Source organism: Merops nubicus, unplaced genomic scaffold, assembly GCF_000691845.1.
Source record: "Merops nubicus isolate BGI_N331 unplaced genomic scaffold, ASM69184v1 scaffold29879, whole genome shotgun sequence".
In the NCBI taxonomy this organism is placed as follows: Eukaryota; Metazoa; Chordata; class Aves; order Coraciiformes; family Meropidae; genus Merops; species Merops nubicus.
The window spans coordinates 1-14955 of NW_008632111.1; the positions used below are offsets into that span (position 1 = coordinate 1).

The window sequence follows — 14955 nt, forward strand, 5'->3', positions numbered from 1 at the left end:
TGCTGCTGCAGAGGACCTCTGTGAGGTCATCCATGATGGTGGTCTCTTTAGGGTCCACCAGGTTGAACTCCCTGATGAATAGGATAAAGTGTGTGTAGAGAGTGTTTAAATGTCCGTGCAGCTCCAGTGCCAAAGTCTCCTTAAAGTGGGAGGAGTAGATATGGGCCAGCACGTGGAACAGGTACTTGCAGATCTTCTTCACTAGGGACTCGAAGGAGTTGGGGAATTCCTTGCCTGAAAGGAAGGTGGAGAAACATCATGAGAGATCTGCTCACCTCCAGCCCTGCAGCAGCATCTGTTTGGCCTCAGTTGGGAGCAGGAGCAACCATCCCACCTGGTGCAGAGGACAACCTGCAGGTCCTGTGTCATCCTCCCACCTTCAGGGGAAGAATCTAGGGAGGTTTTAAGCATTTTCAGGCTTAAATCATAAAGCACCAGGTTGGAAGGGGCCTCAAGGATCACCTGGTGCAACCCTTCTTGGCAAAGACATGGTGGAGATAAGATGGCCCAGCACCCTGTCCAGCCCAATCTTGGGGGATGTTTTCATTTGGAGTCAAGTTTTAAACCCTGAGGGTTCAAAATTCAGGAATCAGGGATCATCTTGCTTTAAAACAACTTTTGTGGGTTTGGTGTTTCTTGGTTTGGGTTTTTTACTGGCTGTAAAAATAATGAGGTTCTTCTGGGTCCTTATCACTAGAAAAAGATGCTCCTGGATGAGTTGTTTGGGACAAAATACTGTCCAGGAGTGGCAGGTTTTTTTTTCCTGGAAGTATATAACTAGACTCTGCCTCTTTCCAGATGAAGGTGCTTGTAAGCAAAGGGCACTGGCTCCACCTCTGCTCTGCTGTGATGTCCCCAGTCCACCAATTATCTGCTGAAGTGGCTCAAGGAGGAGGCTGCTCTGAGTCCGGATTAAGCCCACGTGCAGTAATTTCAGGTCTCTTTTCTTCCTCTTAACCAAAGGCACTGCATGTAGCCATCTAGTTAGGCTAGAAATTTGAGTTAAAATCACTATCCTCTTGCTTTTCAGTTCTTAAAGATCACGTTCTCCTTTCATTTCTGGAAGGGAAAGGAGACTGCAAACAACCCGCGGGGTGAGGACGATGAGCCACATTCCTGGCAATCCAATTTATTTCCTCCTTAATGCATCAGGGCCCTAAACCACCACCACCAAGGCTAAATCTGACTGGCAGCAGGCTGTATTAAAGACACCCCTGCTGACAACATTCAGATTTTCACCCTACAGAGGCCAGAAGATCTCAAAATGCTTCAAGACGCACCGACAACAAAACACAACCCAAGGATTGTGAGACTCTCACCCCGGTTCACACGCCCACGCTGCAAATTTCTTACAGCAAGAACGAGCCCAACTTCAAATCCCCCCTAAAAACCCCCCAAAAGAGCCCAGAGGGAGGTGCAGGAGCTCTGGCAGAGCCCAGCAGTACCATATTTTGTTGGGAAGACGTCCTCGTCGGTCACGAGCTTCTGCACCGAGCTCATGACGAAGTCGACGTACTGAGGAGCAGTGCACTTGATCTTCTTCCCCCGCTCATCATACCAGTAGTACTGTCTGTGGAGAGAGCAGAGTGTCACCATGCTGTCCCCTGGCCCTGCAGCACGACCCCTCCAAGGGTTTAGGGTCCAAATCATCCCAAACACCACCCGCCACGGCGCCCACAGCCACCGGAGCTGCCACGCGAAGAGTTCGCTCCAGGCTCGCCTTCTCCAGCCAAAAATCTTCATTTTTTAGCCTGTTTTGCTTCTCCCCAGCAGTTCTGGAGAGAGCTGCTGACATGCCTCCCAAGAAAAAGGAGCACTGCTGGGGCTGTAGCAGCTCCTGAACGGGATGGAGGAGTCCCCTCCTATTTCTGAAGCACGACTTCACCTCCTCGTGGGGTGTAGTTATGTGGTTTAACAGGAGGTGGCTCCAAAGCATCAGCTTTTACCAGCTTTCCACAGCTTTTCCCAGCTTTCCACAGCTTTTCCCAACTTTTCCCAGCTTTCCACAGCTTTTCCCAACTTTTCCCAGCTTTCCCCAGCTTTCTCCAGCTTTTCCCAGCTTTCCCAGCCTTCCCCAGCTTTCTCCACCTTTTCCATCAGCCACAATCCATCCCCTGGAGCCCTCCCTCACCTGATGGACAACCTGCAGGCTGCAAATTGCTGAAGATTCTTTCCTTCCTGTTTTTAATTCATGGCTAATGACAGCACCTCTGTCTATCCTCATCAGGCACACGCCCTGAGAAACGTTTTACAGGTCAGGAGTTTGACTGAACACTTTTTAGTTCTTTTTTTTTCCTTCTCCTGGGTCATAGTTGAGGTGTCTGGAGTCCCAGTTCCTGAGCTCCTCCTGCAGCCTAAGCTCCCAGCACAGTCCTGCATCACCCTGGGACTGGTAAGAAACCCACTGCTGAACTGGTCTCACAGGTTGACACTGGTCTGAGGAGCAGAACTTGGCTAAAAAGCCCAACATTGAACTGGCAGGACCTACACGTGCCACCCAAATCTGATGTATGAGGCCCAGCAGGACAGTCCTGAAGCAACTCAAGAAAAACACCAAGTGTATTTTATTGATCACCAAGACTGGAAAGTTCTAATTCACGTGTTCTCATTGCCCAGAAAGATTCTGGAGGGACCTGGGGGTGGGGAGGTGAAGACAGAAGTGATTCCTGTCCCAAGAGGAAGCTGCAGAAGTTAAGGAGAGCAGCTCAAACCTCACCAGAGAGAAGGCAACTCAAAACTAGTTCTGCAGACACTGAGGGTTTAGAGAGACAGAAAGCAGGGCTTAGAGTTGCCCTGAGGCACAGGAGTTAATCTGAATAATTGGATTTTAGTTAAAAGAAACAAGTTTGGCAGCTGCCCAAGTTCAGTTACAGGAAGATAGAAATGAATAAATCTGCTGTGACATCCCACCACGGACCCTTTTTTGCCTCTCCTTGAAAATGAAGCTCGTTATGCCAGCCCAGCAATTTAAAAGAAGACTCATTAAAAGCAAGGGGTAACTACAAGGCTCGTCCTGTTGATTAGAAGTGTGTCTTCCTCACGTTTCAGGTGCTGGAGGAGCCCCTGACACACTGTGGACATCTCAGGGATGGTCTGGAGCTACACCAGAAGCAGCTCTGCTGTGCACCTAGTCAGGGACATTAAGCTGTGTACCTATTTTATCCCTGTTCCTCTTAAGCCTTCTGGGTTGTGGTGATGCCACAGAAGCCAAGGCAGAGAGGACAGAGCCACAATGTGGGAGCACAGAGCTCAGGGAACTTCAATACAAGGAAACACAAGCAAGGCTGAGTCAAAATTTCTAGAAGGAAACACCCCCCCCATACACAGTGACATCAAGGGTAAGGTAGATGTGAGAGAGGAGACTGTGAAATTGGAAAAAAATGAGTGATATGGAATGAAGGGGTTCCACTAAAGCAAAAGGAGGCTTTTCCTTCTGATCTGCAGGCCTCCTGGAAGTCTGCAGCCAACCTTGGCTTCCACCTCAGGGGTTTTGTAACCTCAGCCTCACAAACAACACTCAGATGGGCTCCTTGGAGGAGTTTTGCCCAAAAGTCAGCTAGAAACCAGCTGACAGCTCATGGTGCTTTAAAGGCAGTTTGTGTAAGAACACTGAGCTGCAAAACACACCAAACCCAAACAGTAAACACTGCCACAAAAACACAGGCCCTGCTCCACAGCAAGTGGTAAGCACACCAGCCAGCAAAGACATTCCCAAAGCTACATTCATGCCACCCTCATTCCATTTTGGAGCTAACTCTGGTGTTTCTCTTGGCATCATCCCACCTTGCCAGCCTCCATCTGTTCCACGAGGAGCCTGAGTTGGGGTCAGATGTCTCCCAGTGACCCCAGGCAGAAATTCTCCCCCTGCTTGGGTGCAGATGGTCGTGCAGCCTCCTGTGGCTGGCACAGGGCTGAGAGAGCTGCATCTGCCTGCACTCTGTTCCCTGGCTGCAGCTCCTCTGAGCTGCTCAAACCTCACCTCAGATATTGAACTGCAACTGGGGTTTATTTTGCCAGCAAACCCTCTAAATTTAGGACTGTTGGCAGTGCATTTGAGTGCAAAGTCTTTTGTTGTCACAAGTTCTGTCAGCGTCTCGGCCTTCCTTAGGTAGGACCCAGAATGGTGTGATCAAGAACACACCTCAGGGAGCAGGGCTTGAGGAACAGCACACAATCCTTGTGAATTACTGAAGAAATCAGTCCTGAAAAAAACTGGCAAACCACAGCCTTGTTCCAAGGTCCTGTGAGTTGGTGGCAGTCCAAGCCAGCTAGAAGCTGCTTTATTCAGCAGCTCTAACATTTAGGTGGTCCTCTCCAACACTGGGGACAGGTCAGGGACCAAAGAAATCCTATCAACTGGTGTTCCTCCAACACAACAATCATGTCCTTACCTTACTTCACTAGGGGAAGATTTAAAACAAGCCAAAAAAAAGCACAGAAGAAGAGGGGTGGGGAAGCAACACACGCCTCTGTGAGCGTCAGAACTGGCTGTGAACAAATCAGCCCCTCTGAGGCAGTTCCCTGTGTTCCAGCTACACCTCCCTCTTCCAAAGGGGGAAGGGCAAGATGGGCTGAGGGTTACCCAAGGCCATCAGAGCAGTTTGGAGATGGCTGTGATGAGCAGGGCCTCCAAAGCCAGGCTGTGCTGAGGCCTGTGGCTCCCTGGGTGACCTCACCCCGCGGTTTGTTCAGCGCCTGCTCGGAGGAGGAAATCACCCAGCCTGCAGTTTGCAACCCAGCCCCCGAGTGCAGGAAGGTGCTGAGGTGCTTGGGGTTCAGCTGAACACAAAGCATTCCAAGCTCTTCACCCAGGTGCCTGCTTCCTGGCCTTCCCAAACGGTGCCATTTTTCCCTGTTCCAAAACACAGGCTGGGAACGTTCCGCTGGGGGTCCTCCCGGCTCCAAACACAGGCTGCAGCTGGAGCTGCCTGCAGGCACTTCCCCTCCTCATCCTGCAGCAGGGAGTGTGGCAGAGAGCTCCTGTTCAAGTCTCCCCACAGCAGATTGGAGCCACACTCCCCTCAGGTCCCCACCACCAGCTCCTTGCAGCTGGTTTCCCACCCAGGGACTCCTGGGACAGCCAGTGCTGCAGCAGGAGTGAAAACAGGGGAGAGTTTGGGAGCAAGAGTCAATAAATACTCATCTTACTGATCACCATTTCTCATTCAGAGACCTGCTGTCTCCTTCTGATAAAATCTGGGCCCAGCAGAGGTTTGTTACCTTCTGTTCCAGCCTGCTCTCAAAGTCCCTAGCAGGGCCTTTTACTCCTCTGCTGCCAGTCACCTCTGCAACAACACCCACTGGACACTCTGTGTTCTTCAGAGAGCTCTCCAAGAAAGTCCCTGATCTTAAAGTGTCCCAAAGAGCTCAGGACATGAAGCAAGGTCAGGTTTCTAAGCACTCCATAACTCCTGTCAGAGGTGCACTGCAGAGCCCTGGCACTGCTGCACGCCTTCCCTGGGATGTTTGTGTGATGTCCTGGACCACTAATTTCTGTTCTAAAATTCACCTCCACTCCATGAATTGCAGGAAATGCAAGAGGAGGGAAGAAAAGGACGATCAACACATGTGCTGGAGTTAAAAAAAACCCACCCACAACACAACAGGCTTATTCATACTCGCCTGGATCTCATATTCCATCGTGTTGGGCTGTGCTAATCAAGAGCAGGAGTTTATGGCAACTTTTCCTTGTGCTCACCATGCAGAGTAAAAACACAAAGCTTTCTTTCACAAGGGACAGCTCGTCAGCAGTACAGAACTCCACCAAGTCCTCCAGGGCCAAAGGGCCAAACCAAAACGTTTTCCTTGCTCTCTGCAAAGCTGCCGCTCGTGTCCTCCGTGCCCAGGGCTCGGGCAGAAAGCCAGTGGCTCACGTCAGGCTGGAGGTTCTCTGTGAGCATTCTGGCTGTCTAAAGCACCCTCTGAGGTTTCCACCACTTGTTACCCTCCCTGGTCTTCCATGGAATCCCAGCACTGCCAGCAGTGAGGACAGCTCTGCCTTGCTCTCCCTGCGAGCGACGCGCGTGGTCATCGCGACCCGATTTCCACCCTCCTGCCTCACCAAGCAGAGCTCTGCCACAAAACTCCTGCCCAGTGCCACCCAACACCAAACATCCTCCCCCCAGGCAGCTCCAAAGACTCCACAGAACCCTCGTGGTGGCCAAAATGGACTTACGTATTGCACACTGCCATGGTCTGACATGACTCTCCTGTACAGAACTCTGAGATTGTACTATACTGTAAGTTGATGTGGTGGAAGAAAGTTGTTGCTGCAAAAGAAAACACAAGAGGAGAGAAATTCAGAAGTGAAACACTTCCCAACACCAGTTAACCCCCAGACAATCAGTTCAATAGAGCAAAGTGAAGTGACCTCAGAGGCTGGAGCTGGCATAGAAATTTAAAGATGAATTAGCTAAATGAGTCTAATGATGAACTGCCAAACAAAGAGGCAGTGGAATGAAAGCTCTTGCTTTGATTTAAGATGAAAGGCCCATGATGCATCAGCTCTTATTACTCATGAAGCAGCAGGACTGGAAAGTGGCTCCACCCTCCCCCTCACCTCTGCAGCAGAATACTCCAAAAGCTGAGGGCAAACAGTTTGCTACAGTCTTCTGAGGTCAGACTGAAAATGTGCAGTGGCCAGAGAACAGCATGAAGAGTTCTCATGACTTAGCTCCTTTAGAAAAAAAACAGCAGGCACACTAGAACCCTTCCACCTCACAACAATCTCCTGAGATAATTTAACATCTGAGGTGGGGGTTGGTCCCTTCATCCCAAGGAACCAGCGTTGGATGAGAGGAAAGGGGCTGAAGTTGCACCAGGGGAGGATTTGATTGGATCTGAGGAAGAATTTCTCCCCTGGCAGAGTGGTGAGACACTGACCCAGGCTGCCCAGGGAGGTGGTGGGGTCACCAACCTTGGAGGGGTTCAAAAAACATGTGGAGGTGGCACTTGGGGACCTGGTTTAGTGGTCATGGGGAGTGTTGGGTTGATGGTTGGATTTGATGCTCTCAGGGGTCCTTTCCAACCTCAACGACTCCATGATTCTACCACCAGTTTTACAACGTTTTGGGAAGGCCAATGGCTTGAGTCAGAAACCTGCTGACCCAGCCAGTTGAGCATGATGGTCCTCAAAAGAGCACCAAAACTCTAATGCCCTCAGTGCCAGGGTGAGGGAGCTGGAAGGAGGAGAGGCAGCAAAGCTTCCATGCTGCTGAGCACAGTCTGTCTGCAAGGCAGCTTCCTGACTGCCCGAGGGGTAATGACATGCACTGTGCAGGGAGAAGAGTCACTGAGTGTTTTGCTAAGCACTGGGAGCAGTAAAAGGAAGCAGAGTGACCCAGCACCACCTCGGGTGTGGCCAGCAAGCTGGAGGATCACAGGACTCACTGTTGCTGGCTAGCCACTCGTTGAGGTCTATTTCTCGTGGTAGCATCACTAGCTCCTTAAATTCGAAGTCAGTAATTCTGGATTTGGTGTATTCTGGCTCTAGGTAAAGTTTCTTCTCTTCTGGTGCTGGCTTTTTACCATTTGGCTTTCCCTTGGACTTCCTGCAAGAGATTGAAAAGAGAGAAGAAAGGTTATTTTGGCTGTTGGTGAGCAGCTAGAGGAACCCAAAAGAAGGGGGTTTATCCAAACCCCTGTATCTGTGTTTAAGCTGCTCCTCCTGTCTCCCCCCCTCCCCTGAGCTTAACTTATTGTTTGATATCCAAGCAAAAACCAGTTGCTGGAAAAGTGTATTTGAACTCAAGTCACATTTTTCAAGCAACACTAGATCAGGCAGCACTTGCTGTGTGCTGCCACAGAAATGCCAGGAGGAGACACCAGGATTTTTAATGTCAGGTTTTCTTGGTTAAAGAGGTTTTTAAGGCCCTGTAAATCCAAGACAAGCTCACCTTTACATGTTTGCTGTTGAAACTCACCCAGATCCCACCCTAAGGAAAGCCAGACCTCGTGTTCTGGCTCTTAACACACCTTAAATAACCTTCCAGCTCTGTCTGAGATACATGAAGCTCTCATCTGTGCTGTGAGGATGGGACACACATCTCCCAGGGAATGGTGCCTGAAGGGTCAGTGCTGTCCTCAGAGAAAGGATGATTATTGATTTCTCTCTTCATGATCCTTCAGACTTCTCTCTTTATGGGCTCTTCACTCATCTACACACTAACCCCACCTTCAGAATGACTCCACATCAGCAGCACTGCAGCAAGGGAAAGCCTGAGATTCACCATCCACAAGAAAGGACCTTGGTACAGCTCAGCCTCCAGCACTGCCACTGTTTTGCCTCATCATACTCCTCTCTAACCACTCCATGAAGACCAGAAGGACTTTAAGACCTCAGGAAGGCCACCAGCAAGGAAAAATCAAGAAAACTTCAGTGACTTGCACCCTCGTGGTACATTTACAAAACACTGCAGGGATGAGCTGGTGGCACTTGATTGCCATAAGTTAATGAGAAAGCTGGAAGTCATGGTTAGAAGAAAATAAGGGCAGTATAGGTGAGGATGGATTCAGCACTTGGCTACTTGTGCACATCTCCTGCCACCTCCCTGTTCCACAGCAGAGTATTCCAAGGCAAATGAAGCCTACAAAATTTGTCTCATGTTTATTCAAAGTAACCTGGGCTCATTATCTGCTCCACAAAGGGGTGGTTGAGGAGGTGCCAGGTCAGATGTCCCTCAGCTCAAGGCTCTCAGTACAGAGAGGGGTTGCTCAGATCAACTGCTCTTGGTTCTCAGGTAACTATTGTGGTCTTCAAACCCTTCCAGTTGCTACATCTCGTTTGAACCTCACCTCAAAAATAAGCTACAGATAGGAAAGAAAATTCCATGAGAACTCCAAGAGGGCCTTAAAGGTATTTAAAAAAGCCATGAAAGATTTTCTTGATCTTTTCTTGAGCCTGAGACTTCAAATTTTCCCAGAATTGAGGATGATGTTTAGTGTAGCAGCAATAAACCAACAGTCTCGTGTGATACCCTGTAACTGTAACCTGACTTTACAGCAGCTGAAGCAACACGTTTGACCTCTTCCTTTTGCAGGAATACCATGTTAAGACTTGAAACTACCTTCCCCTGGCAGTCAAGAGCATAAATCCAGTCCAAACTATGCACTTGGCCCTGAGCTGGCAAAAAAAAATACTCCAGGCTACTGATTTGCTTAATTCTGCACTGCTGCAACCAAGCCTGGCACCTTCATACCTGCTGGGGCTCTGAGACAACACTACAGAACACACTTTTTAGGGGTTCTTTTTTTCCAGCTGAGTTGGTTTAGTGAGTTTTGGGTTGGGGGGAGGCAGGATTCAGGCATTCAAGGGTAAGAATGTTTCTTACAAGAAAATGACAGTTCCAGTCACAATCCCCTAGAAAGTCCCTTCAGAGAGTGGTTTGACAAACCACAGGAACCACACTGGAGGAGAAAAGTTATCACTGAGGAGCAGCTGGGAGAGAAGAGTTTGTGTCTCTGCTTCAGGACACTTACAGGAAGGGCCCTGGGTTAGGGCTGTGCCACGTCAGCCAAGAGCAGTCTTCTGAGAGGAGGAGGAGGAGGAGGGGAGAGAGAGATGAAGAGGTCAGACAGTCTGTCACAGAGCCAAGGCTGTGGAAGGAAACCACAGCAGGAAGACAGATGCAGAGGCTGAGGGGTAGAAATGGGGACTGGGCACCTGGTCTCACTTCAGCATCTCCTCATTTCAGGCAAGAGAGACAGTTGGATGCTGAATACATCCCACAAGTCTGCTCCTGCCAACAGCTACGTGCCATCCTCCAACAAAAGCCACCCCCAGCTCCACCCAGATGCCAGCTCTGGGTCACATCAGGACCTGCAGCCACTTCAAGTCTCTCTGATAGCTTGTGTGGGACTCTCTGCCTCGTGCTGGAACTGGAGCACTTCAGACAGGAGGATCCTGTGCTCTGCCACTTCCCAGAGCTCTGGCTCCCTCTGGAAAAGAACTTGACTCATGGGTATCACCACTGAAGCTGCAGAATGCTGTCATCACTGAGATCAAAGGGTTTATTCACACCATGGAAACCTGAATGTCAAATCTCCATGGCTCTTCTCCCAAGGCATCAGTGATAGGATGAGAAGAAATCAGCTGAAGTTGCACCAGGGGAGGTTTAAATTGCATATTGGGAAGAATTTCTCTCCTGGCAGAGTGGTGAGGCCTTGGCCCAGGCTGCCCCGGGAGGTGGTGGGGTCCCCAGCCTTGGAGGGGTTCAAAAAACATGTGGATGTGACACTTGGGGACGTGGTTTAGTGCTCATGGGAGTGCTGGACAGTTGGACTTGACCTTACAGATCATTTCCAACCTATTCTGTGTCCAGCACAAAGTTCTCTGCCACTTTCTGCAGCTGCTGAGAGCCAAAGACCACAGGAGTTGTTCCTACCAGCAGACTTTCATGACCAAATATTCCAAGGACAACCCAAAACCACTCCTGGTCTTAAAAAACACCCCAAGTTTTGAACCAGACCACCCATCTTCCCTCAGCCAGGCAGAACTTGGGTTGTAAAGTCAGACTTGTAAGGCTGGCATCAGCTGAGTGGTGCTCATTCTGGGCTGTAAACCCCTGGGTTTAGTTTGGAAGCTGTCAGTGCTAGTCAACACTAAAGCATTTTCTTGACAGACTTCCAAAGCTGGAGCATGCAGTGGTGTGGAGAGAACAGTTTTAGAAACATGATTACATATGATTAAGAAGCAGCAAATAACAGTTCCATATGGCAGAGAAACCAAAGCTCACACACTCACAGCTACCAGAATCACCCACGTGTCTCAAGTTTATAGGTTAGGGCCTTTCTGCTCTCCCCCACCTCTGAGTTCACTGTTGTTTCAAAGACCTGCTAGAAAACACTACCTGGACCCAACTCCAAAAGTCTCTCCTCTGTTGAGAGCTCTTCACATTCCAGAAGCTTTCCTTCATTTTTCAGGTTATGTTTAAAGGACACAAATATGAAAAATCCTGTGGAGCCATTTCTGAGATGGACATTTCTGACATAGAATCCTAGAATCCTTTAGGTTGGAAGGGACCTCCAAGATCATCAAGTCCAACCACTGAGCCATTAGGGCTCTAAAGTCCTCTGCTAAAACAGATCAGAATCTGTCAGGGCGGGAAGGGACCACAAGGATCCCCCAGTTCCAACCCCTCTGCCATGAGCAGGGACACCTCCCACTAGATCAGGCTGCCCAGAGCCTCCTCCAGCCTGGCCTTAAAGACCCCCAGGGATGGGGCCTCACCCCCCTCCCTGGGCAACCCATCCCAGCCATACCTCCAAAGCAGCTGGAGGAATGTTCCACAAGAGTTTGGTGAAGGGCAGTCCAGAGGTCAGCCCAAACCTTGTCTATCAGTGCTGAGCTGCTAATTAAGGGAAGAAAAAGTCTTTAGGGAATCCAAGGAGACAGCACTTGGCAGTTTTTACTCAGGCAAACCAAAGAAGTCTCAGATGACTGCCAGGATAGGTTTGTGTGTGTGCCTGGCTGGTTTTAGCCACTCAACTGAACATGATGCCATGGGGCAAGTTGCACCCACAAGTAGGTTCCAGAGAGGGAGAAGTGATGGGAGGTGGCAGGGGAGAGGTCACTCGCCTGAGGTCTCAGAAGAAGGTTCAGCAAACTGGCTCCAGCCAAAGACAGGACGTTCAGTAATGCTTCTAGCAGGGCTTCCAGCCCCAGCCTTGTGTTCTGCTGAGGAAACACAGCAGCTGGGGGTCTGCCTGGGTTCCACTGCAGAAAGATGGATGAGACACTCCACCAAGTGACAGGCCCGCTGGGCTGTGACAATTTTTTCCCCTGGTCTAACTGCTTTGTTAAGATGGAGTAAAACTGCCAATTTCTCAGCATGTCTTCTCATCCTGTCCTAGTTAATCAAGATCCTCCTTTAATATCTCTCTCTATTTCCTCCTTGATCAGATGCCCAGTAGTTCCTTGGTTTAAAATAAACCTGCCCCTTGGAATGCCTTCAAATCACCACCCAGGTAGGAAATGAGGTTTAAAACCACATGAGGGATTATTCCCATTTCACAGCAAAAAAAAAATGGCTGGGAGGTTCCACGTTTGCTTCATGGTGCAAACACTAAAGATGGGCTTCAGCTCCACCTGCTCTGCTTGTTTGGAAAGGAGAACACGTGAAGCCACCTGAGATGCAGAAGTGTCACAGATGCAACATCCACTGATGTTCCTCCTAACCTCAGAGAGGTCCCATCACTCCAAATTTGCCCCAGGCCTCCATGGGTGGGGTCAGGAGACCCTCATTGGTTACCAGGGTGATCACAGAGGGGATAGCAGTGAGTTATTAAACTCCCAACTCCCCTCAGCTGGTGGTGGGGTTTAAGATGATCTCTGCCAGAGCAGGACTCCTCTTTTCCAGAGGGAACCAGCAGTGTTGTCCCCTGCAAGCTGTGTGGTCTCCTACCCTGACATCTCCTCAAGGACAAGTGGTGGTGCTTCAATCCTGCCCTTCAGACCCAACTCACTGCCCTTGGGGTGAGTTTATTTACTGATATGTAATAATATGTATTTATTTTTTCTTTTCTGTTTATTTTTTCCTTTCTAAGTACAAGCCACAAGTGGATTTTCTCTTTTTCATGCAGCATATTAAAGTGATTTTAGTACCAGATATAACAGTGACTTCAGCAAGTCAAAAAGTTCATTAAAAAGCCCCCTGCAGTGGTGAGGAGCAGAGCTGCAGGCAAAACTCCAATCTCTCTGTGCTCTCTGGATCAGGCCCCAGCTCCAGGTTCCAGCCAACTCTCAAACCCCCCTCAATTTCCATTTGAAAATGGAGAGAACAGGTCCAACAGCCCCTACATGGCAAATCTCTCTCCCTGTTTGCAAACCTCCTCGTTCAGGAGCCATCTCAAGCCTGAGAGGATGAAAACAGCCCCAGATTACCAAACCCTCCAGGACAAAGATGCTTATTTTGTGATTAATAATATTTATTTTGGTTTTAGCAGCTGACCTTTTTTTCTTCCCTGAGGTTAACTGGTCTAATCCCAGCAATCCCCAGTAAATTCAGAGAGGAGCATGTCTCGCCTGGTGACAATCCCCAGGAGAGGAAAAGCCCCAGGGTTTACAGCAATGAAAGGGCCACAAAAAAGAATGATCTATTTTAAGGAAAAATCAAAAAAATAAGATGCCCACGGAAACGTTATCGAGCGATATTAGAACAGTCACTTGAGGTTTTGGGGAAAATTTGGGGGTTGGGATGGTACATTCCCAACTAAACTACCTCCTTGGTGATCTGAGGAGGGGGGTTAACTCCTTAAAACATGGAATTAGAGAGGCAGCAAGCCAACAATGTCTTTTAGGCCAGTCTTTATGAACACTTTCGTGGGTTTTTTTGATTTTCCAGAGAATACAGGTTTGTAATTCAAAATTCAAGTTATAGTGGGTGTGTTCAGTTAAGATCTCTTCCCTGCTTGGGGTAAGGAGTCAAAGGGGATGAGAGTGAGACCAAAAAAAAGGGATAAAACACATCAAGGTAAAAATATTTTAAGACACAAGATCTCTCTCTTTCCAACGTCCTCCCTTGGCAGAGGGGAGGAGCCCAAAAGTTTCAACCATCCACAGAAGGCCACAGTTGTGAGTGAGGAAAAACCAGGTTGGCTGCCCACAGATTCAGCTGTTAACCTTTCTGTGGCACTTTATTGGAGAGTTCTCCCTTGTTTTCTGCTCCCAAATGTCCTGTGTGAGCACGGGAGTCCTGAACCCATTCACAGCAGGAAGGAAACTGGTTCATGAGCTCAACTTTACGAGTCTCAGTGACAATGAACAATGAAGAAGCAGGTTCCGTTGGTTTGCACAGGACAGGAACAACCTTTTTGGTTGTCCAGTTTCCTACCCCAGGAGCCCAGGGTCTTTTCTCCTCTGTTCAATGCAAGGCTGGAAGTTTAGAGATGCCAGGCAGCTTAGAAATCACTTCTTGGTATTTCAACATCTTTTGTTTTTGTGTAGCACGCAAGAAAAGGTGACTAAGAAGCTTCATCAGAAGTGCCCTGCCTTTGAGGAAAAAAAACAAGGGATGATGCTTGCATTCCCCTCTTCCTTTAAACCCATAAAGATTAGCATCTCCACAGAGGTTTTTCTGCAATCCCCTGTCCTCTGTTAACCCAGCTGACAGCCAAAGTGTCCAGCTGCACACGCCGCGTGACGGCACCGCCGGGACACAAACCCTGGATGTCCACCCAGGCTGGGGATTGGGCAAGAAAGGGACATCTGCACGGGAAGGGCTGTGACCCTCACCCCACGGAGCCTCCACGGCCACCTCCTCTCACCCCAGGTCTCTCACAGACCCCTCTGACCCGTTGTCTTCCCCTCTTCCCCTAGCTCAGCTCCAGGGCTGAGCGGGTCTAAGAGTGCTGAGCAGAATAAAATGTCTTTGGCAGCATTTCTGGCCCTGCTGCTTCATTTTTTTTGTTCTGTTTTTTTCAAAGTTACTAATAGTTTATTTAAGAGGAGGAGGAAAGAAGAATGTACCCTACATGCCAGGGAAACTTTTTCTTCTGGATTCTCAGAGTGGCTCTTTGCCTTAAAAGGGAATCTTTGCTGGGGCTCCGGATGCTCTGCTGTAAACAGCCTGTGCCAAGGCATGGCAGGCATGTCAAGGATGACAAGTGCCATAATGTTATTTCATAATGCTGCTTCTCAACAGAAAGCCCAAAATATTCTGCAGAGGGGCAAACTGGGCTCCAGCTGGTGCTGCTGGCCAAGCCAGGAGAGCACAGGGCACCTGGTACGGCGGGTCTGCTGCTCCCTTTTGGGGGGGTCCCCGTGGGGCTGGTGGGTGAGGAGCAGCTGAGGGTGCTGAGCCTGGAGCAAAGGGGGCTCAGGGGAGACCTTCTGGGACAACTCCTTGACAGGAGGCTGGAGACAGGTTGGGTTCAGGCTCTGCTCCTGAGGAATGAGCAACAGGACAAGAGGAAACGGCCTCAAGTTGGCCCAGGGGAGGTTGAGGTTGGACACAAGGA

The 14955-nt window shown here is 49.4% G+C and overlaps 1 protein-coding gene across 1 annotated transcript; it reads right to left on the reverse strand.

Moving 5' to 3' along the window:
• Window positions 1-6: 6 nt before the first annotated feature.
• On the reverse strand, window positions 7-7603 carry MOB2 (MOB kinase activator 2; the record flags this gene model as incomplete). Its single annotated transcript, XM_008947844.1, has 4 exons — window positions 7-234; window positions 1446-1570; window positions 6176-6269; window positions 7390-7603. Coding segments are annotated over 4 exons (661 nt in total), but the record flags the coding sequence as incomplete, so codon positions are not given.
• Between the last annotated feature and the right edge of the window lie 7352 nt (window positions 7604-14955).